Below are 22,283 nucleotides of genomic sequence, written 5' to 3' on the forward strand. Positions count from 1 at the left end.
GTACATAATTTGTATTCTAAACGGTCGCACTGTACTTACCAAAAAAATATGATTTGGTTTTATTTATATAGCAACACCGTCTGCTACAAGTTTGCGCATGCGCCGAATGGCGATATTTCAGTGATTATTCTTTGAAATAACATTTTTTAATTATGAAATTTTGTCGTTAGATGGTATATATTTAGGTAAAGTTTTAGTTAATTAAATTCTATAGATTAAACTTTACAAAAACAGGATTCCTAAATTACAGTTATAAAGTGACTAAAGTGTACCATTGGTGGCCATTACAAAACCTAAACTTTTTTATCAGGACAAATCAAATGTCGATTTGATGTTTCGGCGACGTTGTGAAGCTATAATCATAAATTGCGTACTGTGTTTGTATCTGCTTGCGGTTTAGTCATAGAAAGTGCTGTGAACTTTAACTGAAGGAATCCCCACAAAATACCTATCTGTTTCAATACGATTAGCGCCGACAGATTTTATTTGGGTTGACTTCCCACATCGAAGACGAGCTGTCAATTGTTAGGTTTTTCCGATTGTTATTTCACTCTTAGTATCGATGTTAGTCAATTAATAAGAAATATAACACGCCCTTCGGTCAAATTGCATAGTTGTCCGTGTAAAAGTTAGCAGTCATCACCACCATTCAGAGCTTGTTGTTACTGTTCAGTGAACATAACATTGGCACGGCGACCCGTATAATAATCGTGCTCCTTTTCGGATGAATTGTATCAAAATTATCAGTAGTCATTATCAGTTGTAAAAGCACAGTTATCAATTACTTAAAGATTTCCCGTTAGTCAGTTCGCGAGTCGCCGAAACATCTGTGTCGTTGCAGTGAAAATGATTTTGAGATAAATTACAAAAATATAGTGTTGTGTTGAAATAGAGAAAAAAACGTATTATTGAAGTGTGCAGTGTGGATTGGTGGTGAGTGCAGTGGCATGGCGAGGTTGCAGTGTGGAGGCCGGGGGCTGTGGTGACATGGACTGCAGTGCGGTGCGGCCCCGACTGTCGGTGGGCATTGGGCGTGATCAGCCAGGCTGGGCTTAGCCTGCATTCACTAGTATTATGAATAAGCGTGAGGGTAACAAGGACAAGGAACGTCAGAGCGACGACAAAAGAACTTCCACGTAAGATCACCTTTGCATCTATCTATCAGTAATATGAGTAGGCTCAGAGATTTGTAGTTAACATGTTGCAGTATCTATACAGTTATTAATGCTCACTCTTTTCTATTTCATTGAAAATACTTTATGATCTATGAAAAATTATTGTAACATACAAACTACAATCAAGTAGATCTGCCTGTGTTATTGCTATCAGTATGGTTGTTATGACTGTGCCTACAGTTGACGCATTACAGTATCTAGTTAGTCTACAAATCAGTCTTGCTCATTTCACTGATAAGCTAAATAGAGTTTTGAATATAACCTAAAATTTTAATCTCATACATCTATACATTTTCAATTTTTATTAGTAGTCTCTATGGTTAAGTTAATAGTTAAAACAAGTTATTACTTATTTAGAATTCTTTAGTTTTATTTATGAGTAGGCATGTCTGTCTAGATCTAGAATTGCTTTTTTTCATAGAGGCTTTTAAGAGAGGAGGGTGGCATTTATTTATTTATTTATGTAAAATAATATGTATTAAGTATATTCATACACAATTAATGATTAAACGAACTTACCTGTAAGTGAATTTCTATCATAATTATATAAATGCTTTGTCCGAAAGCATTGAAGAAATTTATGTTAAGTTCAAAATTAAGAGAATTAAGATTCCAACTATAGTTTATAGAAATAAATAAAACAGTACACTACACAATACACAAATTAATGAAGAGGTGTCAAGAAACTTCCTTGTGTAACTAGCTGAATTAGTTAATTATTTAATTTAGCTTATTTAAGTAATATTAAAAGACAGCTGCATACTAAGAAATAACTAAATTGCTTCTTATGTAAGGATCTAACTTACACCTGTTTGGGTTTTTCCTTTATTTTGACAATTAGAGTTCCTTTACCCTTTAAACAAATAGACAGACAACTTATAACTAAATATTTAATACCTAAAGTAAATAAGTGAGTTATTAATTTAATATTCCAATTGAGAAAACAATCTATCATACTTACAAATACCTCATAAGAACTAGTACAAGCAACTTTATCTAAGCTCATGTAGGTTTTTGAAAATCTTATGGGAACTCTTTCATTTTCCAATACAAAAAGTAGCCTATGTATGTGTCAATTCAGGGTATAAGCTATCTCCATTCCAAATTTTCACCAAATCGCTTCAAATGCTGACAAATGCCCCTGCATTAGTATAGTATACAGTAGGACTTCCTAGTACTGCATACTTTAAGATATAATACTGACTCAGCTTAGCTAATGAAAGCACCATAACCAATAACAATTGTATAGCATTAATAGCTCTCTGGTGATAATAATACAAAACATAATAGTAAATTATTACTTTATCCTGAAATGGCTTGTTGACTTGCTTTATTAATGCAATTAGTATATTATGCATTATTTTGTCATTTTAAATTATTACATTATACTAAACAGACTATTATGCCATAATGGTGCAAATATTATTGTACACTAGCTGACACGCCCCAGCTTCGCTCGGGTGGAGCTTAGAAAATTGAGGGGGGGAGGTTGAATTAAATTATTCTCTCCGTATAATATATCCTATAACCATCCTCGTACTTCAAGGAATATTTTGAAGGCTCTCGAGATTTGCGATGAGCAACACATTTAGTGATTCATTTTTATATTATAGATGATCTCTAAACTAAATTGAAATGTCTTAATCTAATGCTATTCTATGAAAAACTAGATAATCCATTTTTGAGACACTGGGTTGGTTTGCACATGCACTCTCAGTGTCTCATGGGTGGTAGATTCCTAGATAAATAAAAGTACGCATGAAACAGCCTACTTACTAACATAGTCATTAGCAATTAATTTTATTACTAACAAAATGGATGTAATATCTGAAATAAAGATGACTATTATTATATTCTTTTCCACTGGATGCATTATTTCCTGTTATTTTAGTTGAGCAATTGATACCAAACACTAAACTAAATTGACAGATCTAATAATGCGACCCTTTTTACTGAGTTATTTTCTTTCTTTTGCTGAAAAGGATAGCATTAATTTTAGACCGTCAGTTTAGTTTAAAGATTGTGTACACAGTACAACAGAGTTGGCATCATTTTGTACTTACAACTGATTTAGCACCATTATGCACCAAAAACAATTGACATTCACTGTTTACATTAGTTAACCTATATTATGAATCATTTTCGTGCTTATTGCGTGCATAGGTGTATTTTGTTAAACTGCAGTTTAATTTTCTAATAATTAATTTAAAAGGGTTTTAGAAATATCTACAACAATGCCTGTTTAGTTTTGAACTGGAGTGCCCCAGCCAAATCGAGTAATTAACAAAATTACTGTTTAAAGGATAAATTATTGCACCAAGGTCTGTCAATTAAGAATACAATTCTTGATTTGGCACTGTTATTACTCAAAGTAAAGAAGTTTACCTTAACATTAAATGAAATAAGAAAATGTGTACATAACCCTTACAAAGTAATTTGGGGCTAAGCACTATCAGCATACGAATTATTACCATTGTTACAAAATTAATACACTCAGTAAAAAACTGTTGGAAGGGAGTTAAGGGTTGAAAAGGGTTAAAAACTAGAGTATTTAAGTTTGCAAATGCGAAAGTGTGTTTGTTTGTTGGTTTGTCCTTCAATCACGTCGCAACGGAGAAACCGATTGATGTGAGTTTTTGCATGGGTATAGTCAAAGACCTCGAGAGTGACATCAGACTACTGTTTATCCCGGAAAATCAAACAGTTCCCACGGGATTTTTAAAAACCTAAAACCACGCGTACGAAGTTGTGGGGATCAGCTAGTAAGTAATATAATGTCTTTGGAATATTAAAATAATTGGGCTGGCACTCATTGATTAAGTTTACATATTGAACATTATTTTATTGTAGAAAGCAAAACTTGATTGCTGTTAATTTCAGACGACTCCCTGTTATGTAGATGTTTTTGCATTATTTTTAGATAGATACTTAAGTAATGATTAAAAATGGGAAATAAAACAAAATTATTTATTTATTTATTTTATTTATTTTATATCTTATTAGAACGGCAGTGCCACTTACACTAACTAAATGATTAATAATAAATTTAAATACAAATAAAGGTACAAGAAAAAAGACATAAAATACAAAACGATAAAAGATCAAAGGATTTTGAATATGTACGCTTATTATGATGTTACTTAATTAGGACATCTTTATTTAAGTAATTATTGACTAATCTAACTATATTTTATATTATTATAGGGGCTTTACTCTTATCAGAAATGGAGATTACCATCTAAAATCTTCAAATCAATTTTATTTCATACACACCTTTCATTTGTTTCAGTCAAAAATATTATGTCCATTAATGTGTTGTGTTTAAGTGTTTATTGTATACAAATAAATTACTTAATAAAATAACTGAGAGGAGTACTTAAAATATTATGTATTGCCCGCGTAAATCTTCTTGATTTTGATAAGATTCTTGTTGATAAGAAGATTTACGCGGGCAAGAACATAGTTACTAATTGTTTGCACATCACTACAGTCTTTAACAGTTTATGTGTGAGTAATGTGACATAGTGTACACAGTAATAGAAATAACAATCTTAAAGCAAAAAACCATAAACATCAAAAGTGGTTGTCAAACGTACAGTGGTGGAAAGTATAGTTCTTGCATTTCACGAGGGCGAGTGGATCATGCTTGTGTTTAAGTCGTATCGGTATATATATATATATATTGGTAGAAGTTTTGTAGGGGATAATAACCAACAATAAAACATGCACAAAGTGCTTTAGGAAGTCACTAGCAGCAAGTATTTACAGCGATTACACACTCATCCGATACGAATCTGTGAAAATACGGATATGAAAAATATCTACGACATAATATGTCATAAGCTACCGTACAAATCAAAAAGGAACGTATTTCCACGGACTCTGATTGGATGAGTGCGTAACCGCCGTTACAGAATGCAAGTGACTTTCCAAAGCCAAACGGACTTCTACCCGTAAGAAATTGTGGAAGTTACTTGGCCTTAGAGTTGGCCATGCCTTTGCTGAAACTTGTAATTCTTAAAAGTAAAATACTTAGCTATTGGGTATTTTCAAAAAAAATTATGAGTAGGTATTTATAGTAAGAAGTAGCATGTCTCTCAGCATCATTGATAGGATTTATCATGTTATCCATATTCAGTTATCATTTTAAATTTCTATTAAGTAGGTACATCTGATCTTTTCTATTTATCTTAATTCTTTATCAATTCAGGAAATTATCTATTGACTGCTATACTTTTCTCAGCTGCTTAGCCAGTGTAAGCTGCTCAGTATCCATACTGCTGTCAGTCAAAACTCTATCTAGTCTAGTTTATTGTATTTGTGTTTTTATGAGCAAAATCATACTTTCTAGTGATGTGATAGTTATTGAAAATGTCTCATTAACTTATTATTTAAATGTTTGACTAGTTTCTAGTAAATGGGTGGTAAATAGACATACTATGAACCTAATGTATCTAGATCATGTAGGTATCTTAATATACTGGGCATACGCCTTACGAAGCAGCACAGAGTCAATACATCTTGATGTTACTATAATTTATTATTAAGCTAGTGAATCACAAGTTGTAAACATCTTGTATCTCATACAATGCCCTTGATAACATTTCTTAATAAAAACTTGCTTATCTCCAATAGGGTACCATTTGTGTTCAATGTATTATTTAAATAATTGTTGTATTGAACTGTTGTTATAAAAAAATACCATTTAGTTTTTAATTGTATTATTTATTGATTCATATTTTGAAGTTGTAATGCTAAGTGAAATCTAGTGAGCCATGTTACTTAACATGAAATTGGCAAGTGTACTTAGTAGTGACATAAACATGCGTTTCAATTATACATTGAAGAAGATGTTTACCCGCTTAAAAACTTGTAATGCATAGAAAATTGTGAGTATTGTTTTCATAACCTTAAATCATATTTCAGTCACATCTTGAGGGTTTAGCAGCTTACATGTTACTTAATTATAGGTTAACTATAGGCTTAAGGTTATGAAGCTTAGTTTCAGTAACTGAAAAGACTAACTATAAATAGATAAGCATTTCGTATGATGATCACCAAACTTGGTTAATATAATGCCTACATAACTTAATAGATAATTAAGTATATGTAAATAAAACTGTTTTGTATCATACAATAACAACCCAGAGTTATTAGTTTTGATGTTATGTTGTAGTCAGACAACCTGTTTTACATGTAAAATATTATTAAGTGACATTTGCATACTCCAACTGGTAAATGCTGCTTACTAAATCCTGCAACTATATACCTATTATAAATTATACACAATACGGACTGATTTGACTAGACAACTAGTCAAATATCAGTCTAGTCAGTAACTTTTTATCAAACGTCAAAACGCGCACTTAGTATGCGATATTCTATGAAATACTGGAATGTGACGTCACATCATAATGAGGTACTTTTTAGTTTAATCGATAATTTAAAATGGTTACTACAATTAAAACTAACAAAGGACGTGGATTTTACGTATTTTCGGAGACCTTCCATTTAATAATCACTGAGAAATAATTTCCATTAGATATATTTTATATGTAAAATATGTATGAAAGATAAGCTTATTTAATTTTTAGGCTGTGGTTAATGGAAATGCATCAAGTAACTTTCACTTTTAAGACTCAATGCCAATAACGGTTGGTATGATTCATTGCAGTCAATGCACATTCGGCTGGTTTATGGAGTACTGAATGATCCCTACGACTTTGTTCGCGTGGATTTAGGTTTTCAAATATTCCGTGGGTAATCCAATAAAAAGTAGCTAATGTCACCCTTCAACTACATACTCATTAATCCATGTATTTTTTTTTTAATGATGTTAAGTGATTACTGATGTTAAGTGATTACCGCCGCCCATGAACATTTGCAGCACCAGAGGAGCCGCCGATGCGTTGCCGGCCTTTTAGGAATTTGTTGGTCCGCCCCTTGAATAACTCCATGTTATAATCTAGTGACCAATCTGTTGTTTCGCTGCGTGATTGAAGGAAAAACAATCACTCTTTCGCATTTTTTATAATATGGGTAGTGATAGCATGATTTTGATTTGTTTCCTTTTTGTTACTTTTATTGGGTATTATTATTAATCCAAAAAATATTACGTAGGTAGGTACTTAACTATAGACTTGTTGATCTGTTAAAATAAAAAATCTGAATAGCTTATAAAAGTAGTTCATCAAAAAGTAGGTACCAACAAACATCACAACTGTTGATTGGTACCTACCTAGTTCAATATCTATATAATTATGCAGACACTTACTTAATATACATATATGATTAGTTGATTGATTGAATTGAGTTGGTTGAATGATTTTACAAAAGTTATTATTGGTAACTTTTGTAAAATCATTAAATTTTTACTTAAGTAGGTAGTACTAGTTATATTAGGTAACTACTTACTTTAAATATAAGAATAAAATATACTTACAATTATATAAAAATTAAATAAAGTAAATAGCAGTATGTCCCATAAATAATTATAAATTACATACATTCATTGCCTAACAAGTCATTTACAAGATTACCTGCTGAACACTAAGATACTTAGTGTGCACTTTGTCTAAACAGCTTAGCTCCATTGATGAGCTTCCCTGTGTTAGTTACTGTAATATTGTGCACATTATATTATTATCTTTTACATCTGCAGCCTTTACAATTCATAACAATCTTGGACAATAATAATTACTTACTTCATTGGTGTTTTCTTCATGTCCAACTAACATTTTATTGTATCTCTATTTGTATATATTTTTAGGGTTCCGTATCTCCAGAAAAAAAAACCGACCAAGCGCGAGTCAGACTCGCGAACCGAGGGGTCCGTACTCGGCTATTTTTTCGGCATATATATTGACTATATTGACTTGATTCCGCGTATAGGGTATAGACACCAATACCTACCTATCACTACCCTTATTATAAATGCGAAAGTGTGTTTGTTGGTTTATTGGTTTGTCCTTCAATCACGTCGCAACGAATCGTCATTTTTTTTGCATGGGTATAATTTAAGACCTGGAGAGTGACATAGGCTACTTTTTACTTCACAAAATGAAAGAGTTCCCCCGGGATTTTGGAAAACCTAAATCCACCCAGACGAAGTCGCGGGCATCAGCTAGTCTAGGTATTAAACACAGACAGGGAAATCAAAATCCGTGTCAATGGCCGAAACTCTTTTTAATGTGAGCGTGATTTTCCTACGATTTGATCCACTATCCATTTATTTATTTAGTGTTCAATAGGAATCATAAATTTAAATAATAATTAAAACATTGTAGCTATGACTAGTCAGTATCCATTTAAATCAGCTAATTTGTACTTCAGTCATTAATATTAATTTAACCACCTTTTAGTTGACGAACAGTATTATAATGTAGTAACTACTAATAATTAGTATACTTAGCTGTTAAGACGTTATGGCAATTTACTATTTAGGCCATGTTTGCTGCATGGCTAAAAACCAAAACCACGTCAGGGAATACGTAAAATACTCTAACTTTTGAGATGCTTTTCTGCATTCTGGGGATTTTCTTATTACGAGTACATACTATACAGGACGCGGCAGGAAGTAATGTACATCGGCCTTTAGAATGACCTTTCGGCTTTGTAGAGCGTTGTCTCTGTCACTCATACATATATGACGTTTTGTAGGTCTCAACGACAGAGACAATGCTCTACAAATCCGCTATCTCCTTCTAAAGGTCGATGTACATTATTTTATACCGCATACTGTACTTAGCTTTGTTTAATTTTTATTGGTTATTGTAACAAAATAATGTCATGTTTATTATGTAATTTGTATCCTATTGTAAATTGTTGTTATCTTAGATTTTATTTATTATGCTCTAGAAAACCTAACCTTGAACTCAAGTAATGTCAGTGCACTCATACTTCCCAATCACGTTTCAATAACGTTACATCTCATAGTTACAATCTGCCTACGTTCTAGACATAAGATTATTTACTTACTATTACTTTTAGCGCGTTTCCGCCCTCGCTAACGGTGTGATATTGAATAATGACACACTTGTACCTACTTGAGGGTTAAAGGTAATTCTGAACTATAAATAGGTTTGGAACTGAAAACAATTTATATGGACAATCCACACTTGAATCAAATATGATATGCTCATTTTGTTTTTACAAGTTTTTGTTATTTTGAAATCAAGACCTAGTGATTGTTAAAATGAAGATTCAGAAGTACCTATCTATTCGAAATAAATTTTTGCTGGTGTTATAAGTTATTACTAAGTAAGTAAATATAGTTTGTAATGAAGACATATTACGTTTTAAAGTACAGATTGAACTCATTTTTACATTTGCTAGTTTTTGTATGTAACTGGGGTACCTACCTGTCTATTAACTATTTAGGTACTTACCTGTATTTTCCTGTATTACTTAGGTTTTTATTTACCATAATGAATAATACTTAATAATTTCGACTTTCTTATTCATTTTAATTTGTTACTTATTAATTTAAGAGTTTTACTTACTTTAAAATTTTTACTTATCTGTTTAATTTAATTTCAATTAAATTCTCAATTAAATTAAGTAATTTGTACATAATATGATTACTGTTTTACTTTTAGTTATACTATACCTATTAAAGTCATTTCCTAGGAGTGAAACATAATTTCTAGCTGGATTAATATTTAACATGATATATATTATATAACACTCATTTTATTTTACACTGCTTTGTATATATTACACTATCTATTACATATAATTCATAATATTATAATATGTATCGTTTACCTATATAAATATTATTGTTGTAGCGGGAACATTTTAACACTATAGTAATTATAAATAGATAGATGCTTATATTTAATAAGCAATATAAAACTGCACATAATGCATTGCAAACTTTTTGGCCATCATTCTAATATTTTATTATTTTAACTAAATTAAATGTGTAATGATTATATGAATTTATTATTCAGAAATTAATAGTCTCGATGGTGGGCTGTGGACGTCTTATGGCCTACGGGTATGGAAATTTTGTGTTTTTTATTTTTCTTTCATAAAAATCACAAAGACAAAATTTTCACGACAGCCCCTCTATTACGAAACTTCTGATTGATGCAATGTGATGAATGCAATCGCTATTATTGTCAGAATTTTTCGTAAAAGCTACTCTTGGTAAAAGTCGACAGCCGTTACGCATTTATAGTTACCACACCTCTACAGCCCCTAAACAGCACCATAGAGGTTGACAATATAGATGGCTGCGAGTGAATAATATAATTATAGCCACTAGTCTACTATATTTTTATTTTGTCAATCATAAATTATCTAGGTACAGAACTTAATATTTATTCAGAGAAGCAGAGCGCTGGGCGATGCGGTGTAGCGAGGCTCTTCGGCGCTATCTCGCACTGCGAATTGAAACCGCGGGATTTTTTGGAACATAGAATTCCTTTCCTCAAAGTGATTCCTTTCGTCAAAGGTTGCCTGGAAGAGATCGCTTTACGTGATAAGGCCGCCTTTGCATGCTACGGCTATTAAATTAAGATCCTTGTATGTTTTTATTATGTTTACTTGTGTTTTTGTTGTGTGCAATAAAGTATTTATGAATAAATAAATAAAAATAGAATATACCGAAAAAAATCGCGCGGCAATATTTAGCAGAGCGGTTCACAATTGTTTGGCCTTGCCTAGATATTTTACTATGAAACTAAATCCATTAATTACATCAAAGAAATTAGGTAGTAGGTACGACGAATCGAATCGATCGTGGCAGGCTAAATACCGTGATTATGTTCGTCGATCTAGTGGATTTTGGTTTGTTGACGCAAGAGTGTCAGTCAGAGGATTGCAATTGTCGCATAATGATTCATCCAAGGATTCGTAATACAGGGGCAGGAAATTTTACATGTTGCAACATCAGCTCCAACCAACCATACCTAGTGGACAATTTTTCCTTCCATGTTGGTCCTAAGGTCAGATCTTATTGTGCCAAGGTCTGATCGAACCTTCGCTTCTAGTGGGTACTTGAATTCACTGGTTGGTTGATAGGATACGTTATAACAATCACACTCGCAACATATGAAACTCACATGCTATGTACTAATTAATCATTTATAAGAAAACTATTTACTTATTTAATTCGTTTGTATTACCTAATCTATGAAAGTTTTGCTTTTGGTTCCCGCACTTGATAGTAAACCACAAAGTAGCCTAAGATGAAGCGCGATCTGGAGGTCGATTCTCTAATAAGTTTCTTGGTTGAAATCAATTATTATTATAAATGCGGAAACAAACTATCGAACGTGTCCGTAAGTCGCGGCTAATAGGCTTGCACAGTTGTTGGAGACGCGGCTTGCGGACTTATCCGAATTCTAACGGATGTTCAAGCGCTTAAGGGCGGCCTACCAAAACTACGTCCGCTACTTACGTCACTTACGTCCAATAGTTTGCACAGTTCAGTGTACATTTTATTATCCAGATACCTATAAGTCGCCGCGTCCGATAATTTGTTTCCGGCTTAAGTCGCGGTAAAGTTGTACGCTTTGAGAGGTAGCATGTGCTTTTAGTGCCATCTTCTAATCGGAGGTTGGTCTAACAAAATTAGTAATAATATATTGGGGCCGATTCTCTTGTACACAATCTCTAAACTAAACTAAAATGACATGTCTAAATCTATTGCTATCCCTGTCATAATGTTGCTTGCGGAAAAGGATAGCACTATATTTAGACCTGTTAATTTAGTTTAGTTTAGAGATTGTGTACAAGAGAATCAGCCCCATTGTAACCTTTTCTATAAAGAACCACCTCCTTTTTGGAAGTCGGTTAGATAGAAATTTAAAATCTAAGGAGAAGGTCAACTAAATGAATAGATGATTGGTTTCACACATTCCTCGATTTGCATCGCCGCACATATCAGGGTGGAAAATTAGCCACATCACTTCAACCTCAGAGATTCAAGATTTGCGCGACTTTCTTTTGCTTCAGAGTTGTCTAAATGTAAGAGTTCTTTGGCGCGTATGAACTCAACGCAAAGTACATAATTTACACAGAAGTCGAATACTAGGTACTGAAATGGGTTGTGTGTACAAAGTACAAACGCACTGTGTGACGTTTTACTACCTACCTACGTTACTATATTATGCAACAGGCAAAAACCCTTTCTTAGTTTAAAATGCGTTGACGAGCGAAACGAGCCGGCGACATTTGTAGCGAAAGGAAGTTTGATTAGAAGAAGCTGAATGAAGGCTTGACGAGCGAATTCTCTACACATGTAGCTACATAGCATGGGCTACATAGCCCATTAAAAACCACAACCAGTCAGTCATTATGTCAATCGACAAAGTAGTGAATTCTAGATAAATATTACCGAATAACTTGAATTAAAATTTGTACATATTTAAGTAAATTTTAGTTTTTTTCTATTTCAAACTACTTAGTTGTAACAAAGGCTATTATTTTAACTGGCGTGATTTGCTTATAGTATACGCACCAAGGAACTCTTTTAGGCCAGCCACATATCAGAAACTGAATATAACCAACCAACCACATAACAGAAAAAATTCTGACGCTCACCGGAAAGCACTCTGCTCTGCTTACATTTTGCAATAGACGTAATGTACTAAACTCCGCAGCCTCAGAATTTTGCCGGATCAGTCGTAAGTTGTGACGTTCGCAGTGTGAATGCGTCAGAAAGTTTTCTGACAGACAATTTCTGGTAATATGCAGCTGGCATCAATATTGTGATGATAAGAGAGCTAGTTGTAAAGGTGCGTGCACAATGTTGCAGCGCGACTGGCGCGGTGGGCGGGCGCGGCGTGGGCGGCAGCAGCGCGATGCACACGTCGCGGCACTCCGTCACCTCGTCTTCGGGCGTCCTCATGGTCGGGCCCAACTTCCGCGTCGGCAAAAAGATCGGCTGCGGGAACTTTGGTGAACTCAGGCTCGGTAAGACATTCTATGATGAAATTATCATGATAAAAATGTACAACATCTCTAAACTAATTGGAACATATCTAATGCTCTCCCCTTTTCCTCAAGAAGCATTATGAAAGGGATAGCAGTTATAGTACGCAAGTACTATAAATCCTATTATACATTTAATATACCTATAGGACAAGATAGCAACCGGGGAGGGAACGCCCCGCAAACTCACGCAGCCCCCGCGCTAACCCGGTGCGGGTGAGCACTGGTGACGTGCGGGGCGTCTCCCCGCCTCATACCCAGATTACCATCTCAATTCTCAACCTGGCGCGGACTAATCATGTAAACTTGTCATTTTAGAGATTTGTGTAGAACAGAATCACTGTCATAATATCACACGATTATTCCAGCAACACACTTATTGCGAAACCCAAAGGATTGCCAAGGACAATCAATAGCCCATTTTAATAATTCTATAAGTAGTTAAATACAATTTAGTTAGTACTGTCTTGGCAAGTTGATAGTCATTAAACTCGTTAGGTCCGTTATTCGCTCGCTTATAACCTTAACCGAGTTCGACGTCAATCCGATTTTGCAATTCGTTTTTGCATCCTTGCCTTTAACACTAAGGTTGTGCTGAACAAAGGTGATTTGCCTAATGGCTCTATTACATTGTCCAGTGCCTGCGTCCGACGTTTGTGTCAAATAATGTGTTAGAAAAATACTTATTTATAGGTAGTCCACGTAAATTGATCTCTTCACCTGAAGATTGCTCCTTCTTAGGGGTACCTTTGAAGAAATAAGAAATCCTTATTGGATCACTTTGTTGTTTGTCTGTCTGTCTGTATGTCCATCTGTCGGTCTGTCAAGAAAACCTGTAGGGTACTTCCAGTTGACCTAGAATCATCAAATTTGGCAGGTAGGTAGGTCGTATAGCACAATTAAAGGAATAAATCGGAAAACCGGGAATTTGTGGTTCCATCATATAAAAAAAATTAAAATGTGTTCATAAACTAATATTTAGTATTTTCAATTTCCAAAGTAAGATAACTATAACAAGTGGGGTATTATATGAAAGGGATTTTGTTGTACATTCTAAAACAGGTTTTTATTTATTTTTATGCATAATAGTTTTTGATTTATCGTGCAAAATGTCTTTAAAAATACCCGAGTACGGAACGCTCGTTGCGCGAGCTGACTGACGTCTCTGACTCGCACTTGGTCGGTTTTTTAAAATTCAATAATTGGAAGTTAGCCCTTGATTGCGATCTCACCTGGTGGTAAACGATGGTGCAGTCTAACGTGGAAACGGACTAATTAGGAAAGGGTATGACAGTTTTCATTAAACCCATACCTACTCCTTATAGGTTTCTACTTTCTACACGACACAGCACCAGAACGCTAAATCATTGGGCGGCACGGCTTTCTCGGTAGGTAAATAGCTACGGCCCTAGCCTCCCACCAGACCAGACCAGCGACAATTTAGAAATTATAAAATCCCAAATTGCCCCTGCCGTGAATCTAACCCGGAACCTCCCACTTAGACCACAGCGCTCACCACTGCGCCATCCACAGAGGTCGTCAAAAGGGGTCCTTCTCTTTCTTTGAATAGATTACCCCTCCCGCCGTATAATAGCAAACGTATTTAAAAAAAATGTTTCCCGGAACGAGTCGAAATAAGTGTAAGGGACATGGGGGCTTTCCTAAGAGCCCCCAAGGGATCCCCAAGATTTGGATACGTCGCCAATTCAGTAGTAAAATGACCACTCCGAGAATAGATTCTATGAACGATTCGATCGAGAAACCGATTCCTTCATGTCTTATTGACTCATGAACACCTCATGAATAAAAAAAATATTTTCATATGATCCACTTAAAGCAGAACTTTAGATCAAAGAGGCGTTTCAATAAGGGGCCTCTGGTGTCATTCCTGAAAATTCCGCAGCCTTCTAATATATTTGATTTGTACCGAGGGGTATTAGAACTGTTCACTGGTAGGTCCTAACTCCCAATGTCAACGCTTCTTATTAAGTTGATAGTGCATTCGTAGCCTATCGTTACTATAATGTAGATTGTACCTAAAATTAGTCTATGGTTAGCGAATAGTAAATCGAGAAAAGGTACGTAGTGCCCCGTCCTTTAGTTTGACTCGTCTTGGCGGGGGCACTCCCGTGCCCCCTGATAAGAAGTGTCAAATAAAATCGTTACACACACCGCTGCAGAATACGTTTGTTTCATTATCCTTCTCCGTACCTGAAATTAGAAGACCTGCCTATCGGATCTTCAGCGTTAGTTCCAATAACTAACACCCAAGTAACCTTATCTTTCAAGATTGGGTCCTTTTATTTTACCTCTCGTAAGCAAAAAAGTAAGTTGTAGTTATTATTTTACCTTCTGACAACATAAGGCTATCCGACACGCCTCTCCCGAACAGGTGCGAAATTCCAACTAGAATATTGACCTCCTATAATTTTGATGGTAATTAGTGGTAATAGCTTAAACTATCGTATTTGAAACATGCTTTGCCGGAGTATTTTGCCGTAAAGAACAACGTCTAAAAATTAAACTACTTACAGCCCCGCCAATTTTACAATGTTCCTAATAATATCACCATTTAGTATCTAAAAGCAGTAAATCAATTATTGTGACACCAATAACGAAATGAGTATATTTTTATCGATGTGAGATTTGCGCTTGACCTTGGTCCAACCTTGATTAGTGGTGATTAAGTCTTAAGTTTGGCAGTCGTTAACCTGGTTTTAATCAGTACGTCCTACCAGTAATGACTTACGGAGTTTATACTATAGCCTCAATAGCTCAACGGTTGAAGGTGCGGACTGAAATTCGAAAGGTCGCCGGTTCAAACCCCACCCGTTGCACTATTGTCGTACCTACTCCTAGCACCAGCTTCACGCTTAATTGGAAAGGAAAGGGGAATGTTAGTCAAGGGCAATGGCTTATACTTTTAAATTAAAAAAAAAAAACTTGGATACTGACAGCGAGGCTAGTCCGCTCTGCGTACTATGGAAAAACTTATGCTCGGCAATTCTTTAAGGGATAAAGTTCGCAACAAAGTGCCTTTACACAAGTTTCAAAAATCTATCAAAAGTATGCTCCTGAAAAAAGCATATTACACAATTGAAGATTATCTAAATGATAAAAGAGCGTGGATTTGACCTGCAGCTCGTTCCAGCAACGCGCGGGACTGCAAATACGTTTATTTAATATTATATATCAAATCCGAAAAGAGTAACCGCCTAGTTTCTTGCTGGTTCTTCTCGGTAGGAAAGGCATTCCGAACCAGTGGTAGATGCATTTGACGATTCTAAAGTGCTTTTAAAAGTTTAAATGAATAAAAAATATTTTTATTTTTGTTTTTTATTTGATTCGCCAAAGAACTACAATAACCGACGAGCTCTTAAGGCTAGCACATTGAAGTGGTAGTCGGCTGGTCACGCTTGTCGCGGACCGACGGCCGCTGGAGCTGGAGTGTAGGGCGTGGAGTGATGACATCCGGAAAGTAGCTGCCATCGATTGGGTGTAAAAGGCCAAGGATATGCAACATTGGTCATTGGCGCGACTTAAAAGATGCCTATGTTCAATGGATGCATATTGGCTGTGGATGATGATGATGAACCTGGATGAGTTTAGATGGCAGTTTCAGAAAACCCTTACTTCTAACTTGATTTTATACTGCATAGCGTAACATTCTAAGCAAATTCGTTCAACTTAGTTATCTGTAACAGGTAAAAGTAAACGCGCCACTGATTCTTTACAAATAATAATAAATGTAGGACTGAGTCATCCTTTAGCTGTCAGTTAGCGGAACTTCTCGGAAAACATGTTTAGCCAGGATTCAAGATCGGGACTAAAAAATAATTGGTCGATGAGACAGCGTTAATATTAGTATGTGGTTAGTCTTGATTAATATTATTTGCTATTAAACGTTGCGTGTCAAGTGGTACGGTTTATTCACCCTGTTATATGAATGTCCTGTTTTTTTCTATAACTGTTGTGTTTGAACATTGATTTTCTATTTGATAAGCGTTTAATGTAGTCAGCTGCCCTAGAAACCTAATATCGGTAATGCGAAATATTACAGGTAACGGTCAGGTCACACGTATAGGTAATGTTTCTTCTATTCTTCCTACCTTACATTATATTACTTTTCCATAGTTTCCTACAAACTTCCGCCAAATTACACCCATATGGGCTCAGCAGGATCTTTAGTAGATCTTCTCATATAAGGGCGCGTTTTGAACTGTCGTAGCTTTAGTTTTGAGTTTACGTAATTACTTAATTATCAACATTACGTTTTTATTGTTCAACTAGCTTATGCTCGCGACTTCGTCCGCGGGGACTACACATATTTCTTCTTAGGGGTTGAATTTTCAAAAATCCTTTCTTAGCGGATGACTACGTCATAATAGCTATCTGCATGCCAAATTTCAGCCTGATCCGTCCAGTAGTTGATAGATCGGTCAGTCAGATCAAAGACAGTGGTATCCATTTTGAATAAAAACTGACTTTCACGTGAAAAGTAGGAATCAATAAGCTTCGTATTTACCTATAATATTACATACTCGTATCAGTAATAGACATTGTTTAGTTTGTATGGCAACAACACACGTGACAATCTGATTAACTATTGAGATTTAGTTTTTGATCTGAGATTACTATTATTTCACGTGATCCCATTTGATAAGTTTTCTTTTTCAATCTAGGTTTAAACGATTTATTTTCAAGAACTACAATTACACATTTGCCTCAAATACCTATTTCTAACTGTTGCCCATCTATGTATGGTTATCTATTCAGGCAATTTTAGACATAAGTATCATAACTATCATTTGCGCAATGATTTTGTCGCCTTGGCCCTTACAGAGATTGTAGAGTTCTGCGAGCATCGTCACAACTTCAAGAGCTGTTCACAGACTTTGTTTTCTATTCTCTTCAAGTGAATCTTGACATATTTTAATTACTTATTTAGATATATTTCATTTAGGCGATGGCGGCAAGCTAGATATGAACTAATAAAGTGATACAGATGTTTAAATTTAAACTCTGATACGTTCGCCACTCAATTTATATTGACCTTAACCGCGTAAGCGTTGTCACCTACGCCATAAGGTTTCATTTTGCTAATACTACCTGCAAGTCGTATGGCTTCAGACGGATGGGAATTGGATTGAACTCGCGTCATTCGAAATGTCATTAAAGCGAACACATGTGAAGCGAACGCGCTAACTCGATCAGGGTGTCCACTTTCTGGAGTTAGGGAAGGCTGATGTATCTACCACAAAACTTAAAAAAAATCTACCATCATCATGATATGGATTTGGCCAACTGAGTCAGTCACGGGCGATGGAGAGAGCTATGCTTGAAGTTTATCTACGTGATCAATTCAGAAATGAGGAGATCCTTAGGAGAAACAGTGTAACCGACATAGCTCAGCGGGTTGCGAAGCTGCAGTGGCAATGGGCAGGGCCACATAGTTCGAAAAACCGATAGACGTTGGGGACCCAAGGTGCTGGAATGGCGACTTCGAACCTGAAAGCGCAGCGTTGGAAGACGTCCAAAAAAGAAAGACTGCCAATTTTTTTTCAAAGTGTTAATTTCATATAAGTGTTTTGTTTGGGATTTTAGATACTTCACTATATTAGTTCTGTATAACATAAACCCTTCTTGACTACCATTTTGCCCTGTCATACTAATGCAGAGTTAAAATATCTTCGCGCGTTTCGTATTTAATAAGAAATTGCTGTAGGTAATGTCGCTTGACGTATTTAGGTGACCGGGTTTCGATTGGACTGCGGTCTCAAAGGAAACAATGTCCTTAGCAATTTGGATTTTGTTCAAATTTAAACGGATGTTTGCGAATTAATTGATTTCGTTGTAATAAAATGCTAATCGAAATGCAATACCTTGGTCTCAAGATTTCAAGCACAATTCTTTTAAAAGGACTTCTCTCTTCTCTTCGTCTGAGTGTATCTTTTAAAAACAAAATCACAATTTTTAAAAGGACTAAGTGTATATTTTTAGTTCGTTCGTTCAATAAAAAAAGTATAATCCGAAGTGAGTTATGCATTTTTTTACCTACCCGACTACAGCAATGCCAAAATAAAGAGTTATTATTAAGCAGTATAAGTATATCGTATATAAAACTATTTGGCGTTTGTTAAGAGGAGTAGTGGGTTTTTGAAGGAAGCTAATTTTTTTACCTACCCGACGACAGCAAAACCAATAAGCAGTATAAGTATACAGTATATATCTATACTAATATTATAAAGATGTTAAGTTTGTTTGTAGGGGGTAATCTCTGGAACTACTGAACCGATTTTGAAAATTCTTTCACCAATAGAAAGCTACATTATTCCTGAGTGACATAGGCTATATAATATACACGCGGGCTAAGCCGCGGGGATCAGCTAGTAGTATATAAAACTATATGGCGTTTGTTAAGAGGAGTAGTGGGTTTTTAAGGAAGCCAGCGTCAGCCACTAAGCTGTCACCTTTTGTGAACGTCAGGATGGCTGGACCACCAGATAATTTGGAAGTTTAAGCCATGCGAGGATTTAGTACCTATTTGGTACCTGACATAAAATAATTAGTACCTCGATAAATAGGGAGAAATTTTATAATCAAAGTGGTCAGCCATTCTGACGTTCACTCACCTTTTCGTACTTTAGCACTAAAAATTGTGGCAATTGCACGAAAACTTAAATCCTCTTGATTTTAAGTAGGTTAAAACTATTGTCATGATGACGTTATGCCCTTTCAATCATGTATTTATCATATCGACGAATAACGTAATGTTACTTATATTATGTTTCTGACGCGTGAGATAGCACCTGAGAAAATAATATAAGCCATAAAATGTGTAATAAACCAAACAAAACTCAAATAGATTACGATTATTATACAACTGCACGAAGCCTCAATTTAACTGATAAGACAATTAGTTTGTCTAAATAAAAACAAATTTGTAATGCGAAGTACATAATTGGATTTCGCTACCGTAATCTTTGTTAAATAACTGAAAAATCTTTTCTATTTCTAACAGCATTTACTTAGTTATTAGACTAATACTTCAGGAATTTTTTAGGGTTCCGTCCCTCAAAAGGAATAAAGGAACCCTTACTTTTTTAGCGTTTAAACTATTGTGAATGAGGATCACTTTGTTGTCTGTCTGTCTTTCTGTCTGTTTGTCTGTTCATCTGTCTGTCAGGAGGTGTTCTTGCTAAATGATACAAACAGGGCATTTAACATATTCCACGAGGAATTAATCTGCTTTTATAACTTATGCTTCCCAATTATAAGAGTGAAAATTGTTGGTAAAAATAAAAATAAAAAATGGATGTCCAAAGGTATTAGAAAATCGTGTATAAATAAAAGGATCCTATACCTAAAATATAGATATTCACCAACAAACAAACACCCAAAAAAATATCGTTATATAAAATACTAGCTGATCCCCGCGGCTTCGCCCGCGTAGATTTAGGTTTTTAAAGATCCCGTATAGCCTATGTCACTCAGGAATAATGTAGCTTTCTACTGGTGAAAGAATTTTTAAAATCGGTTCAGTAGTTCTAAAGATTACCCCCTACAAACAAACTTAACGACATTACCTCTTTATATAATATTAAAGATCCCGTATAGCCTATGTCACTCAGGAATAATGTAGCTTTCTACTGGTGAAAGAATTTTTAAAATCGGTTCAGTAGTTCTAAAGATTACCCCCTACAAACAAACTTAACGACATTACCTCTTTATATAATACTAGCTGATCCCCGCGGCTTCGCCCGCGTAGATTTAGGTTTTTAAAGATCCCGTATAGCCTATGTCACTCAGGAATAATGTAGCTTTCTACTGGTGAAAGAATTTTTAAAATCGGTTCAGTAGTTCTAAAGATTACCCCCTACAAACAAACTTAACGACATCGGGCCGTGCAGCAGAAATCGTAATATTTTAATTTCGCCATAACTTCAAAACCAAACGTCCAATTTTAATCATTCAAAGACCAAATATTATCTCCATAAACTGTTCTTAGTGATGAAATCATTTATTTTGATAAGGATTAATAGCATGAGTAAAATAAACGCGTTTAAATGTAGTCCAAAAAAATTTCAAGATTTTTAAATAAAAAAATGGTTGCTGTGCCTCACTCGACATAGATGGGTATAGTGTGTCGCGGACTTTTTTGTAGATATTTATAAGATCTACAATTAATTAGAACATTTTATGGTTCTATCTTTTATAGTTTAGGCAGCGTACGCAAAATAAGTAACTTTTCTGGTTGATTTTTTACACCTTGTGTCCGAAAAACCCAAATATCTTACGGAACCCTATTTTTTTCCAAAATAAAATATAGCCTATGTTACTCGTGGATAATGTAGCTTTCGAATGGTGAAAGAATTTTTAAAATCGGTCCAGTAGTTTTTGAGCCTATTCAGTACAAACAAACAAACAAACAAACAAACAAACAAACAAACAAACAAACAAACAAAGTTTTCCTCTTTATAATATTAGTGTAGACTAGCTGATCCCCGCGGCTTCGCCCGCGTAGATTTAGGTTTTTAAAGATCCCGTATAGCCTATGTCACTCAGGAATAATGTAGCTTTCTACTGGTGAAAGAATTTTTAAAATCGGTTCAGTAGTTCTAAAGATTACCCCCTACAAACAAACTTAACGACATTACCTCTTTATATAATATATTCAGTACAACCAAACAAACAAACAAACAAACAAACAAACAAACAAACAAACAAAGTTTTCCTCTTTATAATATTAGTGTAGATATACCTTACTCATAGATCTAAACTCCCCTCCCGCACGCGCACCCCCGCCTTGGTGACGCCCACTTCGCAACGGGCCGTGCAGCAGAAATCGTAATATTTTAATTTCGCCATAACTTCAAAACCAAACGTCCAATTTTAATCATTCAAAGACCAAATATTATCTCCATAAACTGTTCTTAGTGATGAAATCATTTATTTTGATAAGGATTAATAGCATGAGTAAAATAAACGCGTTTAAATGTAGTCCAAAAAAAATTCAAGATTTTTAAATAAAAAAATGGTTGCTGTGCCTCACTCGACATAGATGGGTATAGTGTGTCGCGGACTTTTTTGTAGATATTTATAAGATCTACAATTAATTAGAACATTTTATGGTTCTATCTTTTATAGTTTAGGCAGCGTACGCAA

At 34.9% G+C, this 22,283-nt stretch overlaps 1 protein-coding gene across 31 annotated transcripts in view; it reads left to right on the forward strand.

The window, feature by feature from the left end:
* The first annotated feature begins 90 nt into the window (after positions 1 to 90).
* gish (casein kinase I gish) overlaps positions 91 to 22,283 on the forward strand; it is a 73,047-nt gene continuing 50,854 nt past the window's right edge. For 20 of the 31 annotated variants that reach the window (XM_034977391.2, XM_034977392.2, XM_034977377.2 and 17 more), the window contains exons 1-2: positions 91 to 1,136; positions 12,943 to 13,100. In XM_034977391.2, coding sequence (XP_034833282.1) covers positions 1,075 to 1,136; positions 12,943 to 13,100 — 220 coding nt within the window. In that variant the 5' untranslated portion in view covers positions 91 to 1,074. Of the gene's footprint in view, positions 1,137 to 5,901; positions 6,065 to 10,142; positions 10,177 to 12,942; positions 13,101 to 22,283 lie in introns of those variants that run through there. The other 11 variants (XM_069504237.1, XM_069504238.1, XM_034977381.2 and 8 more) reach the window with 11 other exon arrangements.

This window comes from Maniola hyperantus, chromosome 17 (assembly GCF_902806685.2).
Source record: "Maniola hyperantus chromosome 17, iAphHyp1.2, whole genome shotgun sequence".
NCBI classification, from domain to species: Eukaryota; Metazoa; Arthropoda; class Insecta; order Lepidoptera; family Nymphalidae; genus Maniola; species Maniola hyperantus.